Below are 15,055 nucleotides of genomic sequence, written 5' to 3' on the forward strand. Positions count from 1 at the left end.
ATAGAAGAATTACAATCAAGCAGTGTACACTAAATTTATCTTTGCAAAAAAAATATTAGGAGATGGTGGTTGACACGAAACTTGAAAATTCTAAGGTAATACTACCAGAGAAAACAGCAAGGGAAGGAATTTCACGTTTAGTAATTAATAATTATTTACAATATTAACTGGATAATTTATTTCAAGTACAATAAATAATGATTCATGTATAATAGCAATATAATTTGTGTCAAAACGAAAGGTAATGTTTTTTGATTTGAATTTATTTTTTATATTTACCGAGACATTATAATATATGGCAGTCTTGGCATACCATATACATATACTTTCAACAACAACATCTTCGTGATATCCGCTTTCATATACTGTCTGTTTACGCTACTTTGACTGTCAGAGACAATTTGGATTCGTGCGAGAGTGACATAGGTTGTTGACCTCAGTGGGAAACATAAACTGATACCGATGTGTACAGAGGATGTTTTATTCACCCAACCTGTTGCCCTTTGCTCCTGTATAATATACGAATCAACTTCATCATCAAAAAATAATTTATGTTAAAAAAAAGCGCGAGCATGAATACATATTGATGATACTAGTTGAGAATCTTTTTGCAATCACATATTGAGCAAAATAGTGTAGTGGTTAAATACTTTACCACCTTTTGATGGAAAAGTTCCTTTATAATTAGAGATTATGGGATTTCTCTCAACATTTTAGTCAATCATCTATTGGCGAATTCAAGTCTTTATCTACTATTACAAATAATTTTTTACGAATGCAATTATTTTACGGTTGATTCAAGACAGCTTAATTTTTAAACTTGACGGTATAATCCAATTCTTGTACCAAGGCTATCAACTATTTTCTCACCAAAATAAACATTTCTAATATTTAATAGGAATGATTTCATTAACCTGTAATAAAGTCAGTTTCCCCAAATGTTAGATGTTTTTTGAGTAGTGATAGAACAACATCGGAATAATAGAACATTAATAATAAACAAAAAAATTGTTTTTATTTATTATTTGTCAATTAAGATTTATTGTGTTGCAACTAGGGTTTTATCTTTTAATTAACCTTGAGGATATTGCTAAAATAGTCAATATACCATAATACGATGTATGAAAGTAAAAGTGCTATTCTCATGTTGCAAATTCACGTTTTCAATTCTTTTTCTCCACAAAAGAATGTTATTGACATGAAAGCCCATAGATTGACCTTTTCATAACTAAGAGATCATATAGAACGGCAGCACCTTTGTGGTTTTCCGTTTTAAAAGGATCATCAAATATTTTGCTTCACTATTTGTAAAGTAGAGTTTTATTAAGAAAACATGTTGTCGGGAATAATCACATCCTTAAATAGTATCAATAAAAAAATGTTTTATCTAAAAAAAGCTGATAACTTTAGTTTATTTTTCTCTTTGATTTGTGGAGTTTATGCGGTTGCACAGCAGTGTTTATGCGGATATTCATACCTAATGGTTTACATCCGATATCCGCATTCTTGATATTTTAAAGTGTCAAGTGAAAACAACATCGAACGAGAGGAGAAAGTTGTTTCAATTTTTATTTTTTGCTCACATTCATTCACATTTTTTTCACATTCACAATTTTTATTCTATCTTTTGGTTCATAAATTCCATGATTTTTACAAAGAAAAAAGGAATTGATCAAGTTGAAAAAAATATTTTGTAGTTTGATTTCATAAACTAGTTTCAATGCCATAAAATGAAACAGTCATTAAGGCCTCTCGCCATCTCTATCAAAGACTAACTGAAGATTCGTTGGTACTGAAAGTACGACGTAGTTCTAATATCATGTTGAAAAGAAAGCACACAGACAAATTGAAATTTGAAACTTGAGCATATGCCTTGCATATATCCATAAACAAATATATGACGATTAGGTTTCATTATAAAATACATATTATAAAAATAAATTGCTCGTCCTAAGAACAAGATTCCATGGTCAATCAACATTTTGGCGACCGTTTTTTATAAGACGTTTTCTATCTTCACTTAAAATAAAGCTCCGCTGATGCATGAGAAATTTTGTGGTGATCGGAATATCATTTAAGATTTTAGTTATTGTGCTCAGGTATATATTTAGCATAAAAGAGGCGAAGTATCAAAATGTTGTTACATATTTAATTTGTTAACAAAGGATATGGAAAAATAGATGATTTAGTTATAATCATAATTATTTTGATAGCATGGCATCTAATATATTGTAAGGCATTATGAGTTTTATTTTATTTTTTTGTTTATGAAAAATATGAGAAAATCTACGCAACATTAGTTCATTTCCATAATAATGTGCTCGACACTCAAACAAAAACATCAATATAAAGCAATATTTTTTAAAAAACGATCCCGTTCCGAAACGTGCGAACTGGCTCCCTGTAGAGTAATCGATCTGATCTTTGCCGCCATATTTAAATAAGAATTGGCATTATATGCGAAACTAATAGACCACACAGGCAGGGGTTAAACAATCATTGACTCAAATTTGAATGTGAATACACGTTTCTTCTGAGCAATAAGACCAAGCTGATAAATTTGATTAGAAGAGAAACGTTATGATAATCGTTTACTAGAATTAAATCATAACGTTGTAATTTGTAAGTCATAGGGGTGTATCGAACCTGCAAATTTGGACATTGTCAGGCGCTGGGCTTAATTCGTACTTAGGTTTGGGTAATGACAAAATGGGGTTGAAAATCCGGAAGTATCTAACACTGAATTACTTTTTAAGTATTCCCGTAGTATGTGTACCTGGTTAGGCCAGCATTTTATTTCGATTTTAGTTCTATTACGAGTTCGGGGACTGTCTGTGTTAGCCAAGTGAATATACCCCCCACTCAAAGGCTTCCGTTCTTTTTTCACAACTTGATGTAAAGTAGGCGAACAAAATTAGTTACCTCCATATTGGTACACACACTTCTGGAGCGCTCATTTTATTGCATAAAGGTAATTTTCATGATTAGAAGTGATAATCATCTTCAAGCGTGGAATAAAATCATATTTTGTAAAAAAAATAAAATGTTGGGGCTAGGTGTCCTCTTGGCCAAAGTTTAAAAAAAAAACGAAATATTCAGAACAAAACTATACTAGAATGCACAGCAATTAACATGAAGTTTATGTGGAAAAATTTCAATGTAAAAAAATTATCTGCATATCTATCTATACAGACTTTATAAAACGTTCCTCGTTGGGATTGGGTCCGAGGCGAATTATGTAGGCTGCTTTCGATTTTTAGTCCTAGTCTTATAATAAGAACTTTTTGTAGAAAAGCTAAGTAAGTTACTATTATATACCAAATAATGCGACTGCTTTCTATCGATATGGAACTGTTTAAAGTCCATTAGACAATTTTATTTTGAAGGCAGATTCACAAGCGAATCCTGCGGAGATAATCGACTTAAGTTAATTTAACGTAAGTATTCATAACCTCACACGATTCAGCTATATGCTATCGTGTGTGGTATAAATAAATCTATTATTATTCTATATTGATTCTTTAATACAACCAAATATTTGAAGAAGAACAGAACAAAGCGACCTCAAATCAGCATGAGGTGGAAATAATGTTGGCTCTGATGTTTCGAGACTACAAATATGAAAAAAATACTGTATATCACAATAATAAATCGTTTCAATAACTCAATGTATATATATATATATATATGAAAAAATAGTTATAAATGTAACATTCAGGAAGTCTTGTAGACACTAAATTCGGTCGGAATTCGAAAATGCAAGATTGAACAGAACCGAAAATATTGTTTAATTAATGCTTTGAATCAGACACAACGCATAAACAATCAGATTACATTTGGTTTTATTTACCATTTAAAAAAAAAAAAAAGATGATTTACAATGATTCTTCATATCATTTTTTGCTCTCTCTCGAAAATTAGGGCCTGAAGTTCTCAATGCGTCTTTACAGGTTAGGTTCAACTAGCACCCACCTATGGTAAATGATGCTTCTTCGTAAAATTTGCAAGCTTGGCTGTGGAGTTGACATTTTTTTTTATTAATATTGGAGTCGGGGGTCACTTTTTAAAACCCGGAAGTAGGAGCGGAAGAAGAAACTTCGAAATCTTCGATGTCGAATTTCAGACTTCTTTCTAATTGTGGCAACCGTTTAAAATGTTCAGCGGAAACCAAAAAGCATAGCTAGAATAATAAAAAAAATCAAATTAGATTCATTAGAATGGACGGTTTTTAGACAGCTTCAAGTTTGATGTCGGGTGTGAAAATTTCCCGAATCTAGTCCTCCTGGTCGCAAACGGCCATGAATTGCTACTCGTATTGTATCGTTGCAACCGAGAAGACAATAAATATTACTCATCAATGTTTTCATCGTGTTTTTCATGGACCTTTTAACATTCCAATACCGAATCCTTCCCAGTTGTGAATTGCACCTTATACTTTGCTAACCTCTGTCACGCTTCTTTTGCAATCTGTTAACGTTACAACTATTATTTACACAAAACATTTTCAATTGCAAGATTGATGCCAAATTATGTACGTTTAGTAACCATATCTTCAATTCGATTCGGATCATTTAGAAAATCTACATCAAATTTTTCCCATGACAAAGTAAATTGTGCGTAACTGGATTTTTATTCCTCCAAAATGTCTGAAATTTTAATAAAACATATTGTATGGTGCGCATACAAAAAGTCTCAAAATAAATTTAAATCGATTGTGTTTCATCCTTCATTAACCAGCCTCAACTTGTATAGGTCGAATCGTTCGACGCTGTCAGAATATTTTCTCACGGCATTTGCAGTCAAGCATGACGACAAATTAATAATGAAATTTGATCTCATTGCCTTGAAAACGATCCACGTTTAGCTTTATAAAATTGATTTAGGAGTCTACTTACCTCGGTCAGTGCCCTTACCAGCCGCAACAAGCCAAGTTTGTTGTTTACTAAATACATTGTTATGTTTGAAGTATTCCAGTTAGCAAGCAGCAAGTTGTTTGTGTCATGTCATGCACGATTTAATTCCAAGTAGGGTCATAAGGTTATAGAATGCGGAAGCGCAGCTTCAGACGCATAGTATCATAATGTGAAATGATACTTGAAATATTAGACAAATTGTTTAATTTGCGATGTGATTAAGAACTCCGATACATTCGAATATGGCACATGATGTCGCGGGAGAGTCGGTGCAAATTTTTTTCTAATTTGACGTAATTTCCACCATCGATTGCAGAAGAACTTTAATAAATACCTAATAAATAAATAATTGAAAAATACTTGATGATTCCCAGATATGAATATTTTTATGTTTTATGATGAAAAAAAGCATTTCGTGAGCACATGTTTTTTTATTATTCAGAAACATGATGTATATAAAGAAAATCTGCGAATTTTATAATTTCGATCAAGTTTCATTTTAATTTGATTAAATTTTGGAGGTCAATTTTTGTGCGAAGAAGATCAAATTTCACATCAAAATATTTGTATATAAATTTGATTTTGTAATCCCAAGTTTTTTAGTAAACATGTATCCAATTATCACATCAGTTTGAATATTTTCAGAATAATTTATTTTAGAATATAGCGACCAGGATTTAACATTTAGGAGCGGTTTCTCTTTTGTATCGAATTCCCTAACAATACGTTTTCTCATTTCAGAAAATATATACATATGTTCCACATTAATTCTAATACGTAAGTTTTTAAACGCAAAATATAACGCTAGGCATCAGCTGCGGTGCACGTTACCTATTTGCTGTGATCACCAAACGTCTAAAACAAAACCAAGAACGGCTCCTATATCACGTTCGCCTATATCACAGCATTTGAAGAACGGGTTCGCGACCCTTAAATCGCACAATGCATCAGTTCGTGGTTGGACTCATTCTGAAACGTATCTGAAATAATCAGTTTTATCGCCCGCTACCTATGTTACGGAAATAATGGATTTCCAATGTTTCATAGAATCAGGATATAGGCCCCGACAATTTTGTCTTGCAGTTTGCCAGATACTTCGTAGAAAGTGTATAGCTAGAATAATCCATTTGCAAAACTGCCAACATATGAATAGCTTCATCACAACGAAAAAATATAAAAACTGTTTGTTATATATTATGATATCAAACTACAGTATTAAAGTAAAGTATCTGTTTGCTTAATTCATAGTTATTCATGGCTTGCAAACTTAGCAAATAATATGTCACATATTAAAGCGTACACATGCAACAATCGCGGTCGATAATGGGACAATTAATCGGAAAAATGAAGAGTAGCTACGCAGCATGTATATGCCAACCGTTATACGTTAACTGATAATATTGTACTCATGCGAATAGATATAATTTCACCCATAGAAGAAGTAAACCCATCAAAGATAGTTTGAAGTGGGATTTCCCATCGGGAATGATAGTATATTTGGAAACAGAGCTAAGATGAGCGAATTTTTGATTAATATTTCTCCCAAATTCACGTTTTCAGTATTTCGTTTGGTGAATGATAGCATAACTATAGCATAGTAACACACAAATATTGTGATGGAACGTCTTGTAAAATCTGAAAAGCACATGTCAGATTCATTTAAGTCTTTCCAAAACATGAGATTGAGAGAATTTATGTGCGATTTCAAAATCGTAGTCGGTGGTTGTTCATTTCCAGTGCATCGCCTTATTTTAGCCGGCTGTTCTCGCTATTTTGAAGTAATGTTTTTGCGCAATATGACTGGAAGCGATAAGGATTATGTGGAATTGAAGGAACTGGATAAGAATGCAGTGAAAATATGTTTGGATTTTATATACACTGCTGAATCCATAATAAGAATGTCTGAAATTGAAGATATTTTACGTGCATCAGACGTTATGCAGTTGGAAGAATTCACAAAACTTTGCTTCGAATATTTGGAACATAATCTTTCACATGAGAGTTGTATTTTGACGGTTGAACTTGGCAGAATTTATAAGAATCAAAACATAAAGACACTGGCAATCCAACATATTAAAGAGAATTTCGAGTCGGTCATTCCAACCAAGATGTTTCCGCAAATCTCCATGGAAAGTCTCTTATCTTATACATCAGCAGAAAATCAAGATTGTCGAGTAATTTGGAAGGCCATAACCACTTGGGTCAAAAGCAATTTAAGTGACAGAGAAGGACAACTTTCCACGTTGATGGAAAATATAAAAGTCGTTGAATTTCCTTTCGATTTCCTATTTGAAATTATATGGATGGAACCGCTTGTAAACGAGTCGTCAGGATGGGCAAAGCAATTAGCAATCGAAGGATTGTTTTCAGATTTAGATACCTTGAGAGATCACCTCACGTTGCAAAATTGCTTTGCATTGAAGCATTTGGCTGAACAGTATCAAGTCATTAACACAGATGGCGTACTTTGTGCAGTTGAAGATTTTTTTGCAAAACATCTCGACGAAATCATGAATAAAGAAGAATTCTCCAACTTAACCCAAGCGTTTCTTTCAGCAATTTTGCAATCTTCAGAATTGAATTGCTCTCCAGAAACAATAAAATGGGAAGCTACAATCCGGTGGGTGAAATCTGAAGTGAATCGAAAAGCAATTTTAGCTGAGCTCATGAATCTCATATCATTCAAGAAAATACCGCTTGCGTATATTAGGCAAAACATTCGCCAGGAGCCTCTAGTTAAAGAATCCATCACATGTAGAGAAATAGTAATTGACGCTATGGATTTGCATATGGATAAAGGACAAGTACAACCTATTCAAATGCGAAAAATTTGCGTTGCTTGTTTGGATAAAAAAACTGGTATTATCAGATCGTATGATATTAATGAAAATACCGTCAAAATATTGGCTAAAGTGGAAATGAGTGGAACAAAGAAAATAGTTTCAATCAATGCAGATCTCTACTTGTTGAATGGCGTAAACTTATATAGACTTCAGCAGAACAAGACATGGGAAAAAAAGGCTTCAATGCAATTTAAGCGGGATTGGTTAACAAGGCTTGTCCCCCTCTATGAGGTGAATCTTTGTGTCCAACTAACAAGCATCAGGAAACGAATATATGTCATCAAACAAACCACCATGTCCCGCTACGATCCAGAATCTAATAGTTGGGAAGAAAATTTGCCTGGGTGTAATTTGGGTGAAGGATTTTGTGTCACAAGTTCAGAGCAATTTATATATGCAATTGGTGGCAGAGATAACGAGGCAAAATCTGTAAGATATGACACAGTTATTGGTAACTGGTCGGATATTGCTCCAATGCAACAAGGCCGATGCTGGGCGTCGGCTTCGGTGGTTGGAGATGATGTTTTCGTAGTCGGAGGGAAAAGTGCTTTCTACTTTGGTGAAGCATTATCTACAGCGGAACGTTACAACCCTGCCACAAACTTATGGACAACTGTGGCCGCTATGACATTCAGTCGACACCGTTTTGGCTCTTGTGTTGTCAACAATAAGCTGTATGTAATTGGTGGGGCGAGAGACCAAAATCTTGAACTCGATTCAATCGAAGAGTATAATCCCGAAAATAACGGTTGGAAGAAAGTACTAGAAATTGAAAAATCTGTAGGAGATATTTACGCCTGTCTTTATTATCCTGACAACTAATTCAACTTTGTAATTTGTCTTGTTCTGATAGCCCGATATTGTACAAAACGCCATTTCAGTTTCGACTCCGTAACAATAGCACGCGTTTGATAAATAAAGTAAAATAGGACTTATATATATATTTCGTGTAAATAGAACCCTACTAGATACTGCATGTGAATGGCTATAATATATATCGCTAGCCATAACCCTGTGCTTTACTGTTTTTAAAATCAAGCCTGATGATATAATTTTGTATTACATTAAAAAGACATGATATTCTGTGTTGGTATATTCATCGGATCATGAGACTAAGCAGGGAAATCTGAGTTTCATTCCTTTATTCTGCGACGTTGCTTTCAAGTGCAACGCAGAAACATGTGCTAAAGCCAAATTGATTCCACATAAGTTAAGACTTGGATTTTTTTGCTTACCAAACATGGATAGTGGCGATGGTTCTACCAGAGCCATTATATAACTGGCTCTGGTTCTACCACGAGGACCAGGACAAGTGAGATATCGGCAAACTCAGTATTTCCCATCCAGTGAAAAATATATACCAGTAGTGGAATTGACATAGAGTAGTTTACAAACGGGGCTATTCTCATAGTTGCGTGCTCAATTTGTGAGATATTTACTGCTGCAGAACACAGCAACACAGTTTGGATGTAGTTACTTCTAAATAAATATATGCTCGGAATTGATTTCGTCAAATTGGTATGATAATAATGTTTGCAACGATATAAATTGCCAAGAGCTATACGTGGCTGCATTGAAATCCCAGTCTGTATCGTGTAAGGCAAGCGATGGCCGTAAAACAATGAAAATATAAAAGCCGTGCAGTCACTCCATCCCACCAAGACGTGGCTTCATATTCACTACAAGTTAGCCACAGAACCTCTGCCCGGTCCCTTATACTTGTTTAATATGGAATTAGTCAGTTAGTCAATATATATATTTAATTACAGAGCTGTCCGGTATTTAGAATAACCATCGCGCGTTCAACAATCATTTCGCATGTCTTGGGAATAAAATATGGCATCTCATCCTTATAATCATTCGCCGTGGAAGCCGGGCTGTGAACTCGGGAGTCCAGTATATTTTCATAGGAATTGAAGTCGGAGCCGGAGTCTCTATTTTGAACTCTCCGGAATACGGTGCAGTGGTCGAAATTATGTATTCGTGGGTCATATTATTCTACGGAAACTCAAAAAAGTTAATTTAGTGTCGGTAAAATTCTATTTAAGTAGGCTTGCACACGCCCAAGTTTACTATCGAAATCTCCTTTCTCGTCGGGATTCAAAATAGCAAGCCGGAGCCAAAATGATTTTCCTAACTCGGGGATAGGATAGGATGGATTTACATATTTATCCCGGGGGAGAGGAAAGCCGATAAGACGGCTTATCCATATGGCGAACCACGGCCTCTCGTCCGGTTACCATTCCAAGTCGGGTATGGGAAAAATTTCACTGTATTGTTTGTTTTCGGAAGCCTGGACTTGGTGGTGGAGGAAGCCGTAACCGACCAGCGGTTACGTGAACCACCCAACGACGGCGAGGAGTCCAGCAATCCTCTCGCACATACCCATCCCTGCATGGGATTCGAACCTGCGAGCCCACGCAGAGTAATTAGAGGTGCGGTGGCGAGCGTATTCTTAACGCTTAGCCCGTTGAGCCACACCGCCGCGCCGAAGTCATGATTTTTCTCGTGACCCTTCGTGAGAGTCGAACCTGTACAATGCCTTTTCTTAGGTTCGCCGAACACTGGTTAAATTATTCATGAGCTCACCGGCGTTGTTGCCATATTGATTTTAACACATATCAACAAAAGAATGATGATTCGATTTCATACATAACTGATACAGGCGTCTTGCTTTCCACACAAAAAATCATGCGCCGGTACAGTAGTACCGTACTGGTACAGGGCATGAATTGGTGGTTTCAATGCACGGGCGCGGCGGTTGGCGTGGTTCCATAACCGCTGGTCGGTTTTCTAATCAGTCACCTTTCGATAACAAACGACTGTCTCACTAATCCTATACCCCACACGGACTGGTGGTAACCAGACAAGAGGCCGTGATTCGCCATGCGATTAAACCATCTTATCCTTAAAACATACACACAACTGCTTTCGTGAATGTACAAGTGCCTATTTCAGCCAGGATGAGGGTGCTCCCAAGCATTCATACCAAGATGGCGCACAACATGAACATAATATGTGTACCAGGTTAGGGTTGTGCATCATCTTGGTACGAATACTTCCGGAGCGCCAGGATGAGTTAGGTGACATGACATAGCTCTATCCAAAATATTCAGATAAAGTTTTTCTTAAATTTTATTTAGCCACCTTTAATGAAACAACAAAATAACAGGAATGTGTCCTGAGAATTAAGTTTAAACAAAGTTGGATTAATGTGTTGAATTTATCCTATTTCATGAAGTAAAATTCACCATACATAATGAATTGTTCCAAAAATATTTATCTTAGGTTAGGTATATAAAGTTACGATACTACACTAAAAGGATATTGATATCCAAGGTAACCTGGGAAGCTGATCTGAAATTGCAATAGTTGCGAACAGGAGCATGAATCGCCATTCTTGTTTTTGGCTGTGACTAGAGACTACTACCAAGATAATGGTTTCAAAATGAAGCATCAAACTTTCAATTTACACTAATTTAACTGAAAACTTTCAAATTGATATTAGAAATCAAATATTAAAAAAAAAAACATTCTGAACCGAAAAAAGATTTTATGATTTGTTAAAGAGAAAGAAAAAATTATACATGTGAACGAATAACATTGTTTGGAAGTGGAGCTACTCCTCAGTTTCATCTAATATGGTATCAGCATCATAAATTCCAATTTAACATCTCGATATCAGTTTTGTTATTATTATTGCCCAGGCTAGATTAAAATAGATATAGTTACATAGAGGACGAATAACAAACTCTTGTGAAAAATTAATTACAAAAAAACTTTATGCGGAACTTTTAAACAGTGTGAAAAGAAAAAATAAAGAACAACCAAGTATAGAAATTCTGTCAAAGATTGTTTGATTACCAAGCAACATTTTATAACATCAAAATGTTCAAAGAAAAGTGTAATAAACAAAAGACGCTGCAAAAATAGCATTCAGCATATAGGTTAGTAGTATCTGCGTTTCATGAACTTTCACGAAACATCGAGTGTTTGCCTTGGCAATTTCTATGGCATACGCTAACTCAAATTTCTCTTTCCCTCAAGAATTTGTGAGACTCACTCACTGGAATTGGATGAGCATGGATGAAAATGAAAGTTTTTCGAATTTCTTTATGCAGCCCACCACAAAAATAATGACAATTGTTTCATAATCAAGCAGAGTGAATGGCTATATTTCTTTGTAGAAGATTACTTGAAATAATGCCACAATCACTCTTGCATTGAAGTCAAAATATGTAGAAAGAGATGGAAGAAACAAAATTCATCATTCAAAAACCTATAGCAAAATATCACCCTCAAATTGCAATGCGGCACCAGTTTTTAGAAAGTGGTATGGATAGAGCTAAGAATCTATTACAGAATATATCTGATATTGATGACTTGTCTTTTTATCGATTTAACAATAAAATAGTAATTCAGCTGAAAATTAAAAGAAGAGAAGATTTGAATCTTGAACCTTAAGGCAAGGTCCAATTGAAGTTTTATTTTACTCAATCATTTCGGATATAAGACATATTATTGTATCGCAATCCTCTTCTATACACTATAAATCAATCATGAACAGGCTGAAGGCCATAATATCAGCAAAATAATGTATATTTTTGTACATAGATGCACAGCTTCATGTTTGAATGGCAGAATATAATTACAAAAAAATTAAAATTTTTATATATGTGATTGACCCAATTTCCTTGCGCTATCCAAATTTGTCAATAGCCACACAGCCATGCATGCAGAGTGATCTCGTCATATTGACCGTTTCTATAACTTCCTTGGTATCATAACTAATGACAAACATTTTATTCAAAGTGTTGCTTTCCTTCTGACCTCCAGTAATGACAAGGTTTCCATTGAAAGTTGCGAGTCCAGCAAACTCTAAACCAGGTTCTGGTAGATGCTGCCACTCCTCAAGAGTTTGGGTGTTTGGATCATAACGGAATATCTCACTCGCATTATTTGATATCATATAAATCTTGTCTTGATATAGCGTACAGCATAATCGTGCCAATGGTTGACCTAGTGGTAGAAGAGACCATTTATCGATAAGTGGATCGTAGCATTGGATACAGTTCAAGATAATTTTGCTTGAATTGCTTGGTTCGTCAGTCATGCTAACACCACCAATAACATAAAGCTTTTCTTTATATGATATAACGCCAGGAGAATAACAACGTTTGGGCAGCGGCTTTACTGACTCCCATTGGTTGAAAGCGGGTCGGTATCGTTCAACTTGATCAAGCACAATTGGTTTCTTACGACCTTTCTGTGACGCCATTAAACCTCCGGCAACATAAACAGCCCCATCTGCGGTTGCTGAACCATGCCGTTCTCTAGCACAAATCATGCTGGCCAATTCGCTCCACTGATTAATATTAGATGAATAAAGTGAAGCCGCATTAGCTGTTATTCCAGAATTACTATGCCCGCCTGTGACATATACATTGTTCTTCATTGCACATACGCTGTAACTGTGCATTGTACAATGTGCTGTAACAATGTCTGCCAAGGCGATCCATCCTTTCTTAGGATGATAGTATTCAGCATGATGTAGTCTTCTGTTGTTACATATACCCCCAACAATAAATAAAACTTCGGTAATTCGTGATGATTTTCTGGGTCTGGTATGCGGCTGTTGCATTTGTTTCCACTCATTACAACCAAGTGCGTGGTATTTACATGCTTCAGAAACTAAATCTTGGACCGCTGGCTTTCCTTTTAAAAACGAATGCTTTGCAATGGTGTCGAAAAGAAAATGCGGACTGACAAATAACAATCTCACACATTTCAGAATATCAACGGTGTGTTCATCCCTTGCTTCGCTGAATTGTAGCCATGAAATAGCTGCTTGAAAAACATGTTCTTCTCTTTGCACAGACAAAGCATCGTCCGATAAATACCACATCAATACACTTGGCGGAAGTCTTATAAACTCCTCTTGTTGAGAGACTTTTCGAAAATTGACAAGTGCGAATTTTTTCGCTCTCGCAGTCAATGAATCGAGAGAATGAAGTTCGCCAAACTGCATTAAACCGAGACAATTAGTTTCCGCGACTTGTCGTAAAAGGAAATTCTCACAACTTGATTTTAACTGATCCAGTTGAAAATAATCAGCGGCTTCGACAATATCTTGAACATTATCGCTTTTGATTTGTATTGACTGTGCGTAAACATGTTTAACAATCATTTCCACAATTTCAAACTTATGGCCTTGAATGGTGACTTTTTCTGCTCTGCCTTCTTTCATATTAGAACTAAGTAAGGCGTGGAAATATTGACTGCAAGCTGCCAATACGACACGATGACAAGCTATTTCCTTATCTTCCACAACTAATTTCACATCGGTAAATTCTTCATTACCTCTCAATCTTTGGAGGTTTCTCGCAAGAGGTAAGACAAATCGACTTGTACTTAGTGCATCAAAATTACTGTTAATTGTGAATCCAGTTTCAACACATGAATCACTTGAACTGCTTAGAGGTCGTTTGTTTCCACGGGCAACAGAATTTTCAGAATTTCTAGGGCCTCTGCTTGTACTTGGTATATCACTGTTGGCAGATGGGCTTGCTTCAACTATAATTCTGCGAGCACGATCAGCATTATCAGCAGAGTTATGTCCGTGCTGTCGAACATGAAAGCCTCCACGTCTGACAAATCCATCATCAAAATCAGAATAACTGCTGAAATCGGAATCATCAGCAAGGGAATCAGAAGAAAATCCAGCAGGAGAAGGGGGAAACGCAACACTATCAACCGGACCCTCATCTTGCTCATTTTCATTGAGTGGAGCACGAGAGTGATGACTACTTTGCTGAAATCTTTCCGCTCGGAGACGTGCCCTTGCCCCACGTCTATGCTGTAATCCCATCCTACGTACCGGTACCATGTACCTTCGTAGTCTAAAATCAACTTGGTTTTCTCTATTTCCAGCGAGCCCGCCAACTTCGTTGTCGCTTAAACGTAACACATGATCTTCTAAAAAGTGATCTGGATGGTGTCTCTCCCTACTATTGCTCGGTCCAGCTTGATTATGATCATATCGTTGAGACATGGTTGAATATCCTTTCTCATTTGAGATAAACGAAATATATTTAGGAAAATAGTAATCCGTGAAAGTAAACTATAATATTGTATTGTCCTGTATAAAGCATGTATAATAATGAAGGATTTAAGGATTTGTAGGTTATCAAAAGAGATAAAACCAGCTTAGTGAAACATTACACAAATTAAGAAGCTTATTACATAACATGAGCATGGATAAAATATTATTTAGGCTTTGATTGTTTCAAGGAGACTACA

At 35.6% G+C, this 15,055-nt stretch overlaps 2 protein-coding genes across 2 annotated transcripts; one reads left to right on the forward strand and one right to left on the reverse strand.

Moving 5' to 3' along the window:
- The first annotated feature begins 6,481 nt into the window (after positions 1–6,481).
- On the forward strand, positions 6,482–8,761 carry LOC120334572 (uncharacterized). Its single transcript, XM_039402078.2, has one exon. It carries the CDS (start codon positions 6,530–6,532, stop codon positions 8,576–8,578), a length of 2,049 nt encoding a protein of 682 aa, XP_039258012.2. The 5' UTR covers positions 6,482–6,529; the 3' UTR covers positions 8,579–8,761.
- A 2,112-nt stretch (positions 8,762–10,873) lies between these two features.
- LOC120333893 (kelch-like protein 24) lies at positions 10,874–14,919 on the reverse strand. The gene has a single exon (XM_078120483.1). It carries the CDS (start codon positions 14,805–14,807, stop codon positions 12,456–12,458), a length of 2,352 nt encoding a protein of 783 aa, XP_077976609.1. The 5' UTR covers positions 14,808–14,919; the 3' UTR covers positions 10,874–12,455.
- Between the last annotated feature and the right edge of the window lie 136 nt (positions 14,920–15,055).

The sequence above is a fragment of the Styela clava genome, chromosome 15, assembly GCF_964204865.1.
Source record: "Styela clava chromosome 15, kaStyClav1.hap1.2, whole genome shotgun sequence".
Taxonomy (NCBI): Eukaryota; Metazoa; Chordata; class Ascidiacea; order Stolidobranchia; family Styelidae; genus Styela; species Styela clava.

Bases quoted from the DNA above. Each gene is read 5' to 3' on its own strand.
- LOC120333893 (XM_078120483.1), bottom strand. From the start codon at position 14,807: ATGTCTCAACGATATGATCATAATCAAGCTGGACCGAGCAATAGTAGG.
- LOC120334572 (XM_039402078.2), top strand. From the start codon at position 6,530: ATGGAACGTCTTGTAAAATCTGAAAAGCACATGTCAGATTCATTTAAG.